This window comes from Bombina bombina, chromosome 3 (genome assembly GCF_027579735.1).
Source record: "Bombina bombina isolate aBomBom1 chromosome 3, aBomBom1.pri, whole genome shotgun sequence".
In the NCBI taxonomy this organism is placed as follows: Eukaryota; Metazoa; Chordata; class Amphibia; order Anura; family Bombinatoridae; genus Bombina; species Bombina bombina.
In genome coordinates this window covers 628,059,402-628,071,931 of record NC_069501.1, presented here as the reverse complement: position 1 = coordinate 628,071,931, position 12,530 = coordinate 628,059,402, and the positions used below count along the sequence as shown (strand labels likewise).

The 12,530-nt window shown below is 38.2% G+C and overlaps 1 protein-coding gene across 1 annotated transcript; it reads left to right on the top strand.

The window, feature by feature from the left end:
• The first annotated feature begins 4,530 nt into the window (after positions 1-4,530).
• Positions 4,531-12,293, top strand: LOC128651849 (elongation factor 1-alpha, oocyte form). Its single transcript, XM_053704835.1, has 7 exons — positions 4,531-4,792; positions 8,471-8,650; positions 8,907-9,203; positions 9,521-9,671; positions 11,380-11,636; positions 11,749-11,983; positions 12,051-12,293. The coding sequence occupies exons 1-7, from the start codon at positions 4,649-4,651 to the stop codon at positions 12,170-12,172; spliced, it is 1,386 nt and encodes a 461-aa protein (XP_053560810.1). The 5' UTR covers positions 4,531-4,648; the 3' UTR covers positions 12,173-12,293.
• The last annotated feature ends 237 nt before the right edge of the window (positions 12,294-12,530 follow it).

The window sequence follows — 12,530 nt, the reverse complement described above, 5'->3', positions numbered from 1 at the left end:
CGTTAACAGTGAAATAAAAATGTTAGTAACTATGCTGTTGATGATTGTGTACATGGAGACAGATTTTATCTTTATAATTAAAAAAAAACATACAGCGGCACTGTACTAGTAGGTAATGGTATTGTAAAGATAAAGACCTCCAGCACCAGGTTAACCCAAACCGTGCACGCTGTAAGGCTTCACACCAACAAAGCCTCAGGTATATACCATATATACAGGGCCGGATTTCCCATTAGGCACAGTAGGCATGTGCCTACAGGCGCCTTGCAGTGAGGGGCGCCTGCCTGTCAATAATAAAAAAAAAAAAAAAAAAAAAAAAAAAAAAAATTTTTTTTTTTTTTTTTTTTTTTTTTTTTTATGAGGGCATTTATTTTAGTAAGAATTGTGCTGCCAGGTGCCTACAAAGTCGAGTGTTTCATTGGGAATATGTTACAGCAGTTGAGGGAGCCATGAAGGAGAGAGGGGCAAAGATTAAAACTAAACCCCTCCCATTGAATTTCTAAATTCTAATTTTAAACACATTTGTTGACCCCTGGATTACATATAATCTACAACATTCCATGTTTTCCTTTGAGAGCAACATCATATGATATTTATATTTCAGAACAAAATAAATGTAACATCTGTGTGTGTTTGTACCAAAAATATCAGAGTTTACAAGATTTTTTTCCCTACATTTTATATTTTCTTCCACTGGCTGCACAGGTTGTTGATGGTGATGAGCTTGCATGCTGCTAGTTTTAATATTGCTATTGTTTACACAAAACTGTGTTTGACTCCAACAAAATGTTAAGCACATAGTCAAAGTCATCTCCAGAAAAGCAATACACTAATGGCTTGTCAATAAACATGTCCTATGAGCCCATCTGGGTCTGCACAGATGTGTATTGCTGTCTCAGAACTGACATTGACTATGTGTTTAACTCTTTTGCAAGAGGCTAACACACTTCTCTGCAAGCACTAGTGCAATAATAAAATGCCCAGCAAACTGTCACATTTGATGTCCCTTTAAATAGGGTTTTCTTTAGAATATTTTGCATTAAAAGTTTAACATGATTTGTTTTTGTTATACATAATAGAAATTGTATGGCCATTTGAGTCAAGTGAATATTGATTTTTGGTGTAGCTTCCATTACAACAAATATTGCAATTGGTGTGTGTATTTGTGTATCTCCATAAAAGGGAAAATGTAATTTTACATCTAATATTTATTTTTAGTTGTCCTAAATAATAATAAAAAAAAGTCCTCATTTTTTCCACTTTTTTCTAGGGGGGGTGGGGGGGGTGGGGGGGGGCGCTTCAGGTTTTTGTGCCTACAGGCACCTGAGATGTAAATCCGGCCCTGCATATATATATATATATATATATATATATATATATATAGCGACCCTTAATCATGTATATATCTAGGGATCCTAATAATCATGTATATATCTAGGGATCCTTAATCATGTATATATCTAGGGTACCTTAATCATGTATATATCTAGCTATCCTTAACCATGTATATATCTAGGGATCCTTAATCATGTATATATCTAGCGATCCTTAATCATGTATATATCTAGGGATCCTTAATCATGTATATATCTAGCGATCCTTAACCATGTATATATCTAGGGATCCTTAATCATGTATAGATCTAGCGATCCTTAACCATGTATATATCTAGGGATCCTTAATCATGTATATATCTAGCGATCCTTAACCATGTATATATCTAGCAATCCTTAATCATGTATATATCTAACGATCCTTAATCATGTATATATCTAGTGATCCTTACTCATGTATATATCTAGCGATCCTTAACCATGTATATATCTAGCGATCCTTAATCATGTATATATCTAGTGATCCTTAACCATGTATATATCTAGGGATCCTTAATCATGTATATATCTAGGGATCCTTAATCATGTATATATCTAGCGATACTTTACCTTTTAACGCCGTTAGGGTATTGTATTCCGTCCGAATTTTGCTGGGCTTTAGCGCCGAAGGACGGAATACAACGTCCTAACCGCTTTGCTTTCCTGAAGCCACTGGCGCTTCCCTGATCTGGAGGGAGCCGCGTGCCAGCATCATAGGGAGACCCCCCTGACGCGATCCCTTAATTGAAATCTCGTGATCACGTGCACGATTACGAGATTTCAATTTGTTTACAGTTGTTCCGATGTAGACACGTAAACCCCCCGGCATGAAAGGGTTAATCATGTATATATCATATACATGATTAAGGATCTTTAGATCTGAAAAGTTGTAGATTTTGTCACAGTCTGCAATAACATTGCATAGAAACTACAGTGCTGCTGTACATTTGTTTTTTGGATATATATACCTGAGGCTTTGTTGGTGTGAAGCCTTACAGTGTGCACGTTTGGGTTAACCTGGTGATGGAAGTCTTTATCTTTATAATACCATTACCTACTAGTACCCAAGCATATTTTCTTCTGTACTGCATCATCAGTCACTCTTTTTATTCTCTAGTGGTACCTAGTTGTGGACTGTAGGTGTATGCTGTGTTTATTTTAAAATAATTAGGATCGTGGTACCTCAGAATGTTTCTATCATGTATATGAAAGAGCAGCAGTTATACATGTTAAAATAGTTTTACATGGAAAAAGGTTATGTACATGCTGTTTACTTTGATATTAAGGATCATTAAATACAGTGGCATAGCATAAACAACAAAGGCATAAAGCACTTATTAGTTTAATTTTTCTTCCCCCTGTATCATGTGATTCAATCAATTACAAAATGCATATACAAATAGTCTGTGAATACATGCATATGCTCAGTAGGTGCAGGTGCCTCCGAAAGTGTGCATATAAAAAGATTGTGCTCCATTTGATTATAGAAGTGAATTGGAAAGTAGTTTAAAATTCCATGCTCTATCTGAATCATGAATGTTAAATATGACTTTAGTCTCTCTCTCTCTCTCTAAAGGAACAGTGTAGTGCAAAAATGACATGCTCTAATTTGTGAACTACTGATTGTGAAACATTATGGGTTGGTAGTAAAAAACAAACAAGTAAAGTACCATTCAGGAGCTGTAAGTACTACATATCCAAGTATATCCCAAGCTGGACACGGACGGTGATTGCCTCATCGTCTTTTCCTTGACTGAGGTCAGCAGTTCTCTGCTGCTCCATTGCAAGGGGTTTGAAGGCGTGTAGTGCAAAAATGACATGTTCTACCAAATTAACACGTCAGTTTTGCTATTTAAAAGGGACAGTATACAATAAAATTGTTTTTCCTTAATGTGTTTCCAATGACTTGTTATACCAGCTGCAGAGTATATAATGTATGAAAAACTGCTTCTTTAGGGGGGGTTTTCTATATGAAATAAATTATTTCATTCTTTGAAACCACCACAGATTAAAGTGATGGTAAAGTATACCAAGAGAACAAATCACATACAGAGACAATTCCAATTTACTTCTGTTATAAAAATTGCTTTGTTCTCTCTGTATCTTTAAATGAAGAGTAAAACGAGGTAGTTAACACTGCAACATTATTTGTAGCTTTGTTATACAATATTGCGAAACACTGCTGCCATAGAGTACTCAAGACACGTGCACACTTCTGAGCTCTTATGAGCCTACGTAGTTTTATTTTTTATTAAAAGATACCAAGAGAACAAAGCAAATTTGATAGAAGTAAATTGGAAAGTTGTTTAAAATCGTATGCTCTATCTGTATCTTGAAAGTTTAATTTTGACTTTACTGTCCTTTTAATTTTATAAAACTATTACATGATCATAAATATATATATATATATATATATATATATATATATATATATATATATATATTATATTATATGCCCTATTTCCTGTAATTTAATTCTGGGAAATATGGGTATAGGTTTTCCAATCCCCACAAGAATTGCCAGCGCATTCTTCAAACTTCATAAGCCTAACATTGCTACATTCTACACATTTATTGCTTGATCATGGTTTTAGTTAATGTATCTATTTTGCCAACTAGACTCATCTGAGTAGATATTTAAACGGTTATATATTGGACTGCAAAAATATTACAAAATTACAAGTGAAATGTATATTTTAAACACTTATTTTGTAGCTTTTTTTATTTTATTGTTATTATTATTAGCAACGTAGTGTTTTATTGCTGAATGATATTTTCTATTGGCATACAGTAATGGTTTTATTAGGCAACACTAAAAATAAATATATTTATATACACACACGTGTGTAAAAATGTTAGTGCCCGTTGCAGTAACGTTGTATGAGCAATAGGGTGCAAACGCAATGGTAGGAAGGAAGCGGTGAACCTGGAATAGGCAGCATTGCCCCCAGGTCTTTCTGTGATACAACTTTCAGTAAATAAACGAATAATAACTGAACTACACAACGCACAGCATGCCAGTGTTTATTATTGTATATAATGTTGTCGTAGCGCACGTGTACTCGCAGGAGGGATGGGGACCTAAAAAAATGATTTAATTATCCAATAACGTGCTGAATAGAGTTGTATGGCTAAACTGATTGGTCCACAGTTTTACCTCCCTGTTGTAGCCATACCCTCCCACTACCTTTAAATACCACGTGTCTAGCCCAAATGGCTACAGTTCCCCTCAGTCTGATTCTTGCTGAGTTCTGAGCCGCTTGCATACCGCTATCATGGGGAAGGAGAAGATTCACATCAACATTGTCGTGATAGGACATGTCGACTCCGGTAAATCAACAACCACCGGGCACTTGATCTACAAATGCGGAGGTATCGATAAGAGAACTATTGAAAAGTTTGAGAAAGAAGCTGCTGAGGTAAGATGGCAATTCCTGACCCGAGTCAAACGAATTATAAAGAACCTAGCAATTGTTAAAACTTCTTTGACATGTGCCAGTGATTATCACCTTAGGCGGTAAACAGTTTAAAAAAAAAAATAAGCGAGGGCCTTTACTCAGTATATTCTCTATTTGTTGAAAGCTCATTATAAATCTAGCACGGTTAATATAGTTTGTTTAAGTAACAGAAGTCACGGGGTACAGCCCTCGATAAGCCCAGTACTTTGATTTATTCTGTTACTCTCTCCAGAGCTTCTCAACCGCTGTCCTCAAGTACCCTAACAGGCAACGTTTTAATTATAGCTGAGCTAGAGCACAGGTGACTAATCCAGCTGATTAGTAACCATGGTTACTATCCTGCTCTCGCCCATCAGCTGATCTCTTCACCTGTGCTATAGTTCAGTTATAATGAAAATCTGACATGTTAGTGGTACCTGAGGACTGTTTGAGAAACTCTGCTCTAAAGAGCCCAAAAAGCAAAATCTATGGTGAAGTTCTTCCCCCCCCCCCCCCCCCAAGTGTCTAAACATTTATTTTATTGCAGGTTACATATATTCATTCCTCTTTGGTCTTTCTAGAAAGTGTGGCTGAAGCTCAATTTTACACAAGCAAGGTGTTTACTGTTGCTGGTTCAGTTTTACCTTGTTACCAATTAACGGCTTGGGCAATTGGTAGATAACTATCTGGCAAACAAGCTGGTGGCTGTATAGGGTTAAAAGCAATGCAGAACTTCATGTAATCAGGCTCTCTTTAAACCACTCCCAATTTATACTTAAGGGACCAGTCAACACTAGATTTGCATAATCAGCAAATGCAATAGCACTTAGTCTGAACTTCAAATGAGTAGCTTTTTTTTTTTTTTTTTTTTTTCTGACAATTTTTTTTAAGTTCTGTCTTTTTCCACTCCCCCTGTACCATGTGATAGCCATCAGCCAATCACAAATGCATACTTATTCTTGCACATGCTCAGTAGGAGCTAGTGACCTAAAAGACTGCACATTTTGTTAATGGAAGTAAATTGGAAAGTTGTTTAAAATTGCATGCTCTATCTGAATAATCAAAGTTTAATTTTGATTTAGTGTCCCTTTAAAGGGATAGTTAACTGTTGTATGTAACAGTTCTAAGCAGTGGGTTTTAATATAAGCATTACAATACCTATAAGCTTAAAGGATTTACTTTTCTCCTGACCATTTTTTATGTGCAGGGTACACTTACTGTCACAGCCCTAGCAAGGAATAGCTTGACGTCGCAAAGCTTCTAGCATAACATGAACAGGCTTACTGTTCATTGAATGGTAGAGTAACTAGGTGAAGGTAAATCCTAGCGTTTGTAAAAAAATTAGCATTTACCGGTGGAATGAATAAAGTGCACTTTCAGTCATGAAGTATAAAATACTTCATGCTGGAAGTTGCTTTTATTTGTCTGAAGCGTTTGCCGCACTGAGCTCCTCAGGCAGAGTGCTATTTTTGCTGTGGAGGCGAGGTTTCCATCTCTTAGCCAATAGCTGTGTGGACTAGCTGTCGCCATGCTGGATAGCAAGCATGCTATTGGCTAAGATCACCTCACAGACAAAGGAACTTTCAGCATGAAGTATCTATATATTTTGACTGAAAGTACCCTTTATTTGTTCCACTGGTGAATCCTAGCATTTCACAAATGCTAGGATTTACTATTACTTTGTTTTTGTTTGAACAAATCATTTTGATATATTAACCCCTTCACTACTGGGAGAGACTACCAGAGAACTAAGCATTTTTGAAGTGACTCTAGGTTTTTGGTTTTCTACCTCAATATTTAAGTCCTGTAGTATAGGGATCCTTCCTCCTCCCATGATGGGATGCAACCAGCCTAACATTAAAGATTTTGACTGACAGTCACTAACAATCAGCAATCTGGCTTCATATGTATCAGTACTTTCTTACTATATTAAGGCAGGTGCAATCTACCCCGGGTTGCTGCTCCTGCTGAAAAGTACCTACATCAACACTGGCACAGTCCCACTATGTCAGCACAGTATGCTGGGCAAAGTACTAGTACAATAGTATCTTTGTCCATATGGTTCAAGGGGTTAATGTGTTTTGTCTCCCCATATACCACTGTTACTGATTAAGTACATCAGCCACACTATATAATTCTTAAATGAAGATGCAAACTGCACATCACTCAAACGCACCAAGCCCCTTGAAGTAAGGTTCTTTCCAGGGAGTGGGTGCTTCATTTTCTTGTAGATTTAAGATTTCTTTGTCATTTAACTATACTCTTATCTTCTAGTATTGCTGGTTTCTTTTAATCTGCATTGCTTATCTCCTCTATACAACATTGTACAGTAATGCAACTAGATTTGAAACTCAAGTTTAATTCTCAAAATGTATCCTAGAAACCCACACTTGCTGTAAACTGCCACAACTCCCCCCCCCCCCCTTAAAATGTCAGCAACTGATTTATTTAGGTAAACTGCAGATTACTAAGAGCAGTGCACATACTTTTAGCAAGTCTTGATTGGCAACAGTTAAAAGGACATACTCATTTGCTAAATCATTCAAAAGTGCTGCAGCAGAACATCAAAAAGATGACTTGCCAATATCACCTGATCATCTCTAAAGAATTTACCTCCATTTATTTAGCTCGCCAGAGTAAGTGCCCCGTAAAAACTTGTACTTCAGCTACTGTCCAGCTGGCAAAAAAGTAGCCAATAAACAAACATTAGCAGTGCTGAGGTAAATCTTTGCTTTGCTAAAATCTCATATTTAATTGAAATCTTTTGAGATGTCATGTTAACATGACTGCCTGCACATGCCAGATGCACACTCCCTTGCACGTCCTGGGACTAGAATTTTAATTGGCTGCTTAAAGGGATAGTCAAGTTAAAATTTAATTCATGATTCAGAGCATGCAGCTTTCTATTTTAGCTTTGTTCTTTTGGTATCTTTATGTGAAAAAGCAAGAATGTAAGCTTAACAGCCGGCCCACTTGATTCAGCACCTGGGTTGTGCTTTCTGATTGGTGTCTAAATGTAGCCAGCAAACACTACCCAGGTGCTGACCCAGAAATGAGCCTGCTCCTATCTTTACATTAAAATAAAGACACCAAGTGAACACGCAAAAATGGATACTAGAAAGTTGCTTAATTTTGGACTAGACTATCCCTTAAAGGGAGTCTACCTCAGAATTTTTACTGTTTAAAAAGATGGATAATCCCTTTATTACCCGTTCCCCAGTTTTGAATAACCAACAGTTAAATTAATGTGTTATATCTGATTACCTTGTATCTAAGCCTCTGCAGACTGCCCCTTATCTCAGTGCTTTTGACAGACATGCAGTTGAGCCTATCAGTGCAGACTCCTAAATTACTCCACATGAGTGAGCACAATTATCTTTATGACACACATGAACTAGTACTGTCTAACAAAGTTTCAAAATGCTGAGCTAAGAGGCGGGTTTTAATGGTTTAGAAATCGGTTTGAGCCTAGCTAGGTTTAGCTTTTAAAAAAAAATACCAGCAAGGGAACAAAGCAAATGTAATAAGAGTCAATTAGAAAGTTGTTTAAAATGTCATGCCCTATCTGAATCAAGTTTAATTTTGACTAGACTGTCCCTTTTTACATACTCACAACCCACTGTAAAGAGACTTTAAAAGTAAATTATTTTTCTCCTTTAGATGGGTAAAGGTTCTTTCAAGTATGCTTGGGTTCTGGACAAGCTGAAGGCTGAGCGGGAACGTGGTATCACTATTGATATTTCATTGTGGAAGTTTGAGACAGGCAAATACTACATAACAATCATTGATGCTCCTGGACATCGTGACTTTATTAAGAACATGATCACCGGCACATCTCAGGTACGAACTATGACCATATATCCTATGCCTATAGTAATGGTACAAGTGATCTTCACATGAAGCAAAGACTGACGGCTACTAAATGCTTCCAACAGGCCTTGTTGCAGTTAACACTTAGGAATTATCAATCAGTAACTCTGAGTTTGCATATTCTTCTGTTGGAGAACATGGAGGGGGGGGGCTAAAGCTTTCACAAACTAAGATTCAACAAGTTTGGAACCACTCTAATGTGTAAAATGTACTTTTTGTCTTGCAGGCTGACTGTGCTGTATTAATTGTAGCTGGCGGTGTAGGTGAGTTTGAAGCTGGCATTTCTAAGAATGGGCAGACTAGAGAGCATGCCCTCCTTGCTTTTACCCTGGGGGTAAAGCAGCTAATCATTGGAGTAAACAAAATGGATTCCACAGAGCCTCCCTACAGCCAGAAGAGGTACCAGGAGATTACAAAGGAGGTCAGCACTTACATAAAGAAGATTGGATATAACCCTGCCACTGTGGCTTTTGTGCCAATCTCAGGGTGGCATGGAGACAACATGCTGGAGCCCAGTTCAAATGTAAGAACTGCTATATAAAGTGTGTAACCATGAAATAAATGCCTAGCATGTGAAGTTCCTTGTGTACCTAGATTATGTAGACTTTCAAGGATAGGAGTACTTTGGCTTGATGGGGCAAATACTAATGCCTTAAATAAAGCTCACTGCTGTGCAACAGGATGCATGCGGACTTCAATATGTTCTGAAATTTGTTTAGTGCACACTTATCAAGTGCCACTAGTCAAGAGATAGAAAGATGGATTTTTTTTTTTCCATTTTTGACTCCATAATGTATTGGTCTCCTAGCAGGTAGGCAATAAACATGTGCTTTGTTCTAGATGTCTTGGTTCAAAGGCTGGAAAGTGGAACGAAAAGAAGGTAATGCCAGTGGAATTACTCTTCTGGAAGCTCTAGACTCAATCACCCCTCCAGCTCGGCCCACAAACAAACCTCTGCGTCTTCCTCTGCAGGATGTGTACAAGATTGGAGGTGAGAATGGTGATCAACAGCCTACGTAACTTAAAGGGATATGCAACTTCCCAATCCTATCTGTCTTAATCTCTTGGTATCCTTCATGGAAAAGCATACCTAGGTAGGATTAAGGCGCAGAAATACTCTACTAGTGGCTGTACATATACCCTTTGCCTCTGGCTTACCTAATGTATTTAGCTAGCTCCCAGTAAACTGCTAGAACAGATAATTAAAAAAAAGTGCAACAAACTTAACAGAAGTAAATTGGAAGTTAAACTTTGTAGCCTCTATCTGAATCAGGAGAAATGTGTCTTTTTTTAAAGCACCTAATTGATACTGCTGTAATTAAGAATTTTAATTTAAAATTCCGTAAATCTTAAAGTTTAATTTGGATTATCACATCTAAACTTCAGGCTATAGAATCCTCCCCCGTCCATACAAAGGCAAGTGGAATATTGAAGCGCTGTGGGGGGAGGGGTTCTAACTTTGTAAGGCTACTAGTTACAGCAAAATCAAAAGTCCACTTAATCCTTATCTCTGTCTGCAGCCTTTGATACTGCTGACTAACTCAAATCTTTTGGCATTTGTGACAGACCTCTCATGGTTTTTCCTACCTGTGAATTCTCCCCCATTACCACTTTCTGTTGAGGTACCACAAGGCTCTGTCCTTCGCCTTTCAATCTATGGCACTTTCCTTAAAGTCCCACAGGCTTTAATATTTGTATACAGTTCTCAACTCTCTGCGCCACTCTTTTTGAAGAATGGGAAACAAAAGTATACCCCATCTTCCTGTAGCTGGTAACCTTACCCAAACCCTGCATGCCCAATGTCTTGGGGTCACACTTGACTCAGATCTTTCACTAATATCCAGTCTTTGTCCTGTTGCTTCCACCTTAAACCTCTCACATTCACCCCTTGCTCACACAAGACATAAGATTTTAATCTCATTTCCCACCATGACTATTGCAACTCATTCTCGTCTCCTAGCTGCATCTATCTCATTTTCAGTCCATGATACCTTTTCCAGGCTTATCTTCCTTATGCGTTACTTCATCTGCTGCACCTCTTCCAAACCACTGGCTTCATCAAGGATAAAGCTCAATCCTTACTGACATTTGAACAGTTATGACATTCTATTGTGTCCTAACCACATCAGGCTTTAGCGCTGTGAGGGCGGAATAGAACATCCTAGCCGTTTGGCTGTCCTGTAGCCAACTGCACTTCCAGGATGCCATCATGGTCTGGAGGGTGGGCCTAGCATACTGATGCCCCCCTGACCCAATTCCCATCATTGAAATCAAAATCGCAGGATTTCGTTCTGTTCCAATGTAGACAAATTAACTCTGTCATCGGGGTAAGGCACTCAATAATACTGTTACTCTCCCTCATATCACCTTATCTCTGCTCATGGCAGTGTTTGGCTTTTTATAATACATGCTAACCTTTCTTACTTCAGTTCCTCTCCTCCTCCTTTGTCATCCCCTTTTAACCCCTTAGCATGTAACCCTACAAGCACAGCTGATTTGTAAATCATGAGCACGAATTCACAACAGTGCAACTTTCCTTAATGTCCCACAGGCAGGACCCACTTCCCTATAAATGCAACTTTGCTTTTCCATAACTGTTTATAGTGCTGCAGAATCTGTTGGCACTCTACAAAAAAAAACTAGAACTTGAGTCCAAGAAAATAAAAAGTGAATGTTTTTTTAACCTGCTTTTCTTGCAGGTATCGGCACAGTACCTGTTGGTAGAGTGGAGACTGGAATCTTGAAACCAGGCATGGTTGTAACATTTGCACCTAGTAACGTTACCACAGAGGTAAAATCAGTGGAGATGCACCATGAGGCACTGCAGGAGGCATTTCCAGGTGACAATGTTGGCTTCAATGTGAAGAACATATCAGTGAAGGATATCAGGAGAGGAAATGTTGCTGGTGACAGTAAGAATGACCCACCCATGCAGGCTGGCAGCTTTACAGCTCAGGTAACTCCCAGGGTTTTGTAATTAGATATAATCTACAATATCAGTTTGGCTTTGCTGGTGCCTTGTATGTAGGTTACATTACACAATCGCTAATCCATGATTCTAATTGTAGGTCATCATCCTCAATCACCCAGGAACAATAGGTGCAGGTTATGCTCCAGTCTTGGACTGTCATACTGCTCACATTGCCTGCAAGTTTGCTGAGCTAAAGGAGAAAATAGATCGCAGGTCAGGCAAGAAGTTGGAGGACAATCCTAAGAGCTTGAAATCTGGGGATGCTGCTATTGTGGAAATGATTCCTGGAAAGCCAATGTGTGTGGAAACCTTTTCTGATTACCCTCCACTTGGTAAGACATGTGCCGACTATGCTGCTCACACCATCCTTAAAGCTTCTAACTCTACTTTCATTTGCAGGAAGATTTGCCGTCCGTGACATGAGACAGACGGTGGCAGTTGGTGTCATTAAAGCTGTAGACAAAAAGGCAGCTAGTACTGGTAAAGTGACAAAGTCAGCAGTTAAGGCTGGTAAAAAGTAAATTTCCTACATCAATCTGCAAGACACGCCAAGAAGATCACCATTGTATCAATTAACATGTGGCATGTACACTTTCACTGACTTGTAAATTAAATATTTAATAAAGTTGCAAAAAACAAGAATTTCCTGTGTCAATTCTACTGGCTTTAGTTTGCTATGTTGGCTAAACCAAAGTTCTGCCAGTTAAAGGGATATTACATGCAACTTTATAATTTACTCCTATATTCTTTTGGTATCTTTATTTGAAAAGGCAGGAATGAAGTTTAGGAGCAGGCCCACTTTAGGTTCAGACAAGTGGATAGCACTTGCTGGTGGCTATCCTAAGCTTTCATTCCTGCTTTTCAACTAAAGATTTAAAG

What these genes read in the sequence shown, in the direction of transcription:
- LOC128651849 (XM_053704835.1), top strand. Translation starts at nt 4,649, where the DNA reads ATGGGGAAGGAGAAGATTCACATCAACATTGTCGTGATAGGACATGTC. An exon ending in TTGAGAAAGAAGCTGCTGAG is followed by an intron (nt 4,793 to 8,470) that starts GTAAGATGGCAA and finishes TTTCTCCTTTAG; the next exon opens with ATGGGTAAAGGTTCTTTCAA. An exon ending in TGCTGGAGCCCAGTTCAAAT is followed by an intron (nt 9,204 to 9,520) that starts GTAAGAACTGCT and finishes GCTTTGTTCTAG; the next exon opens with ATGTCTTGGTTCAAAGGCTG.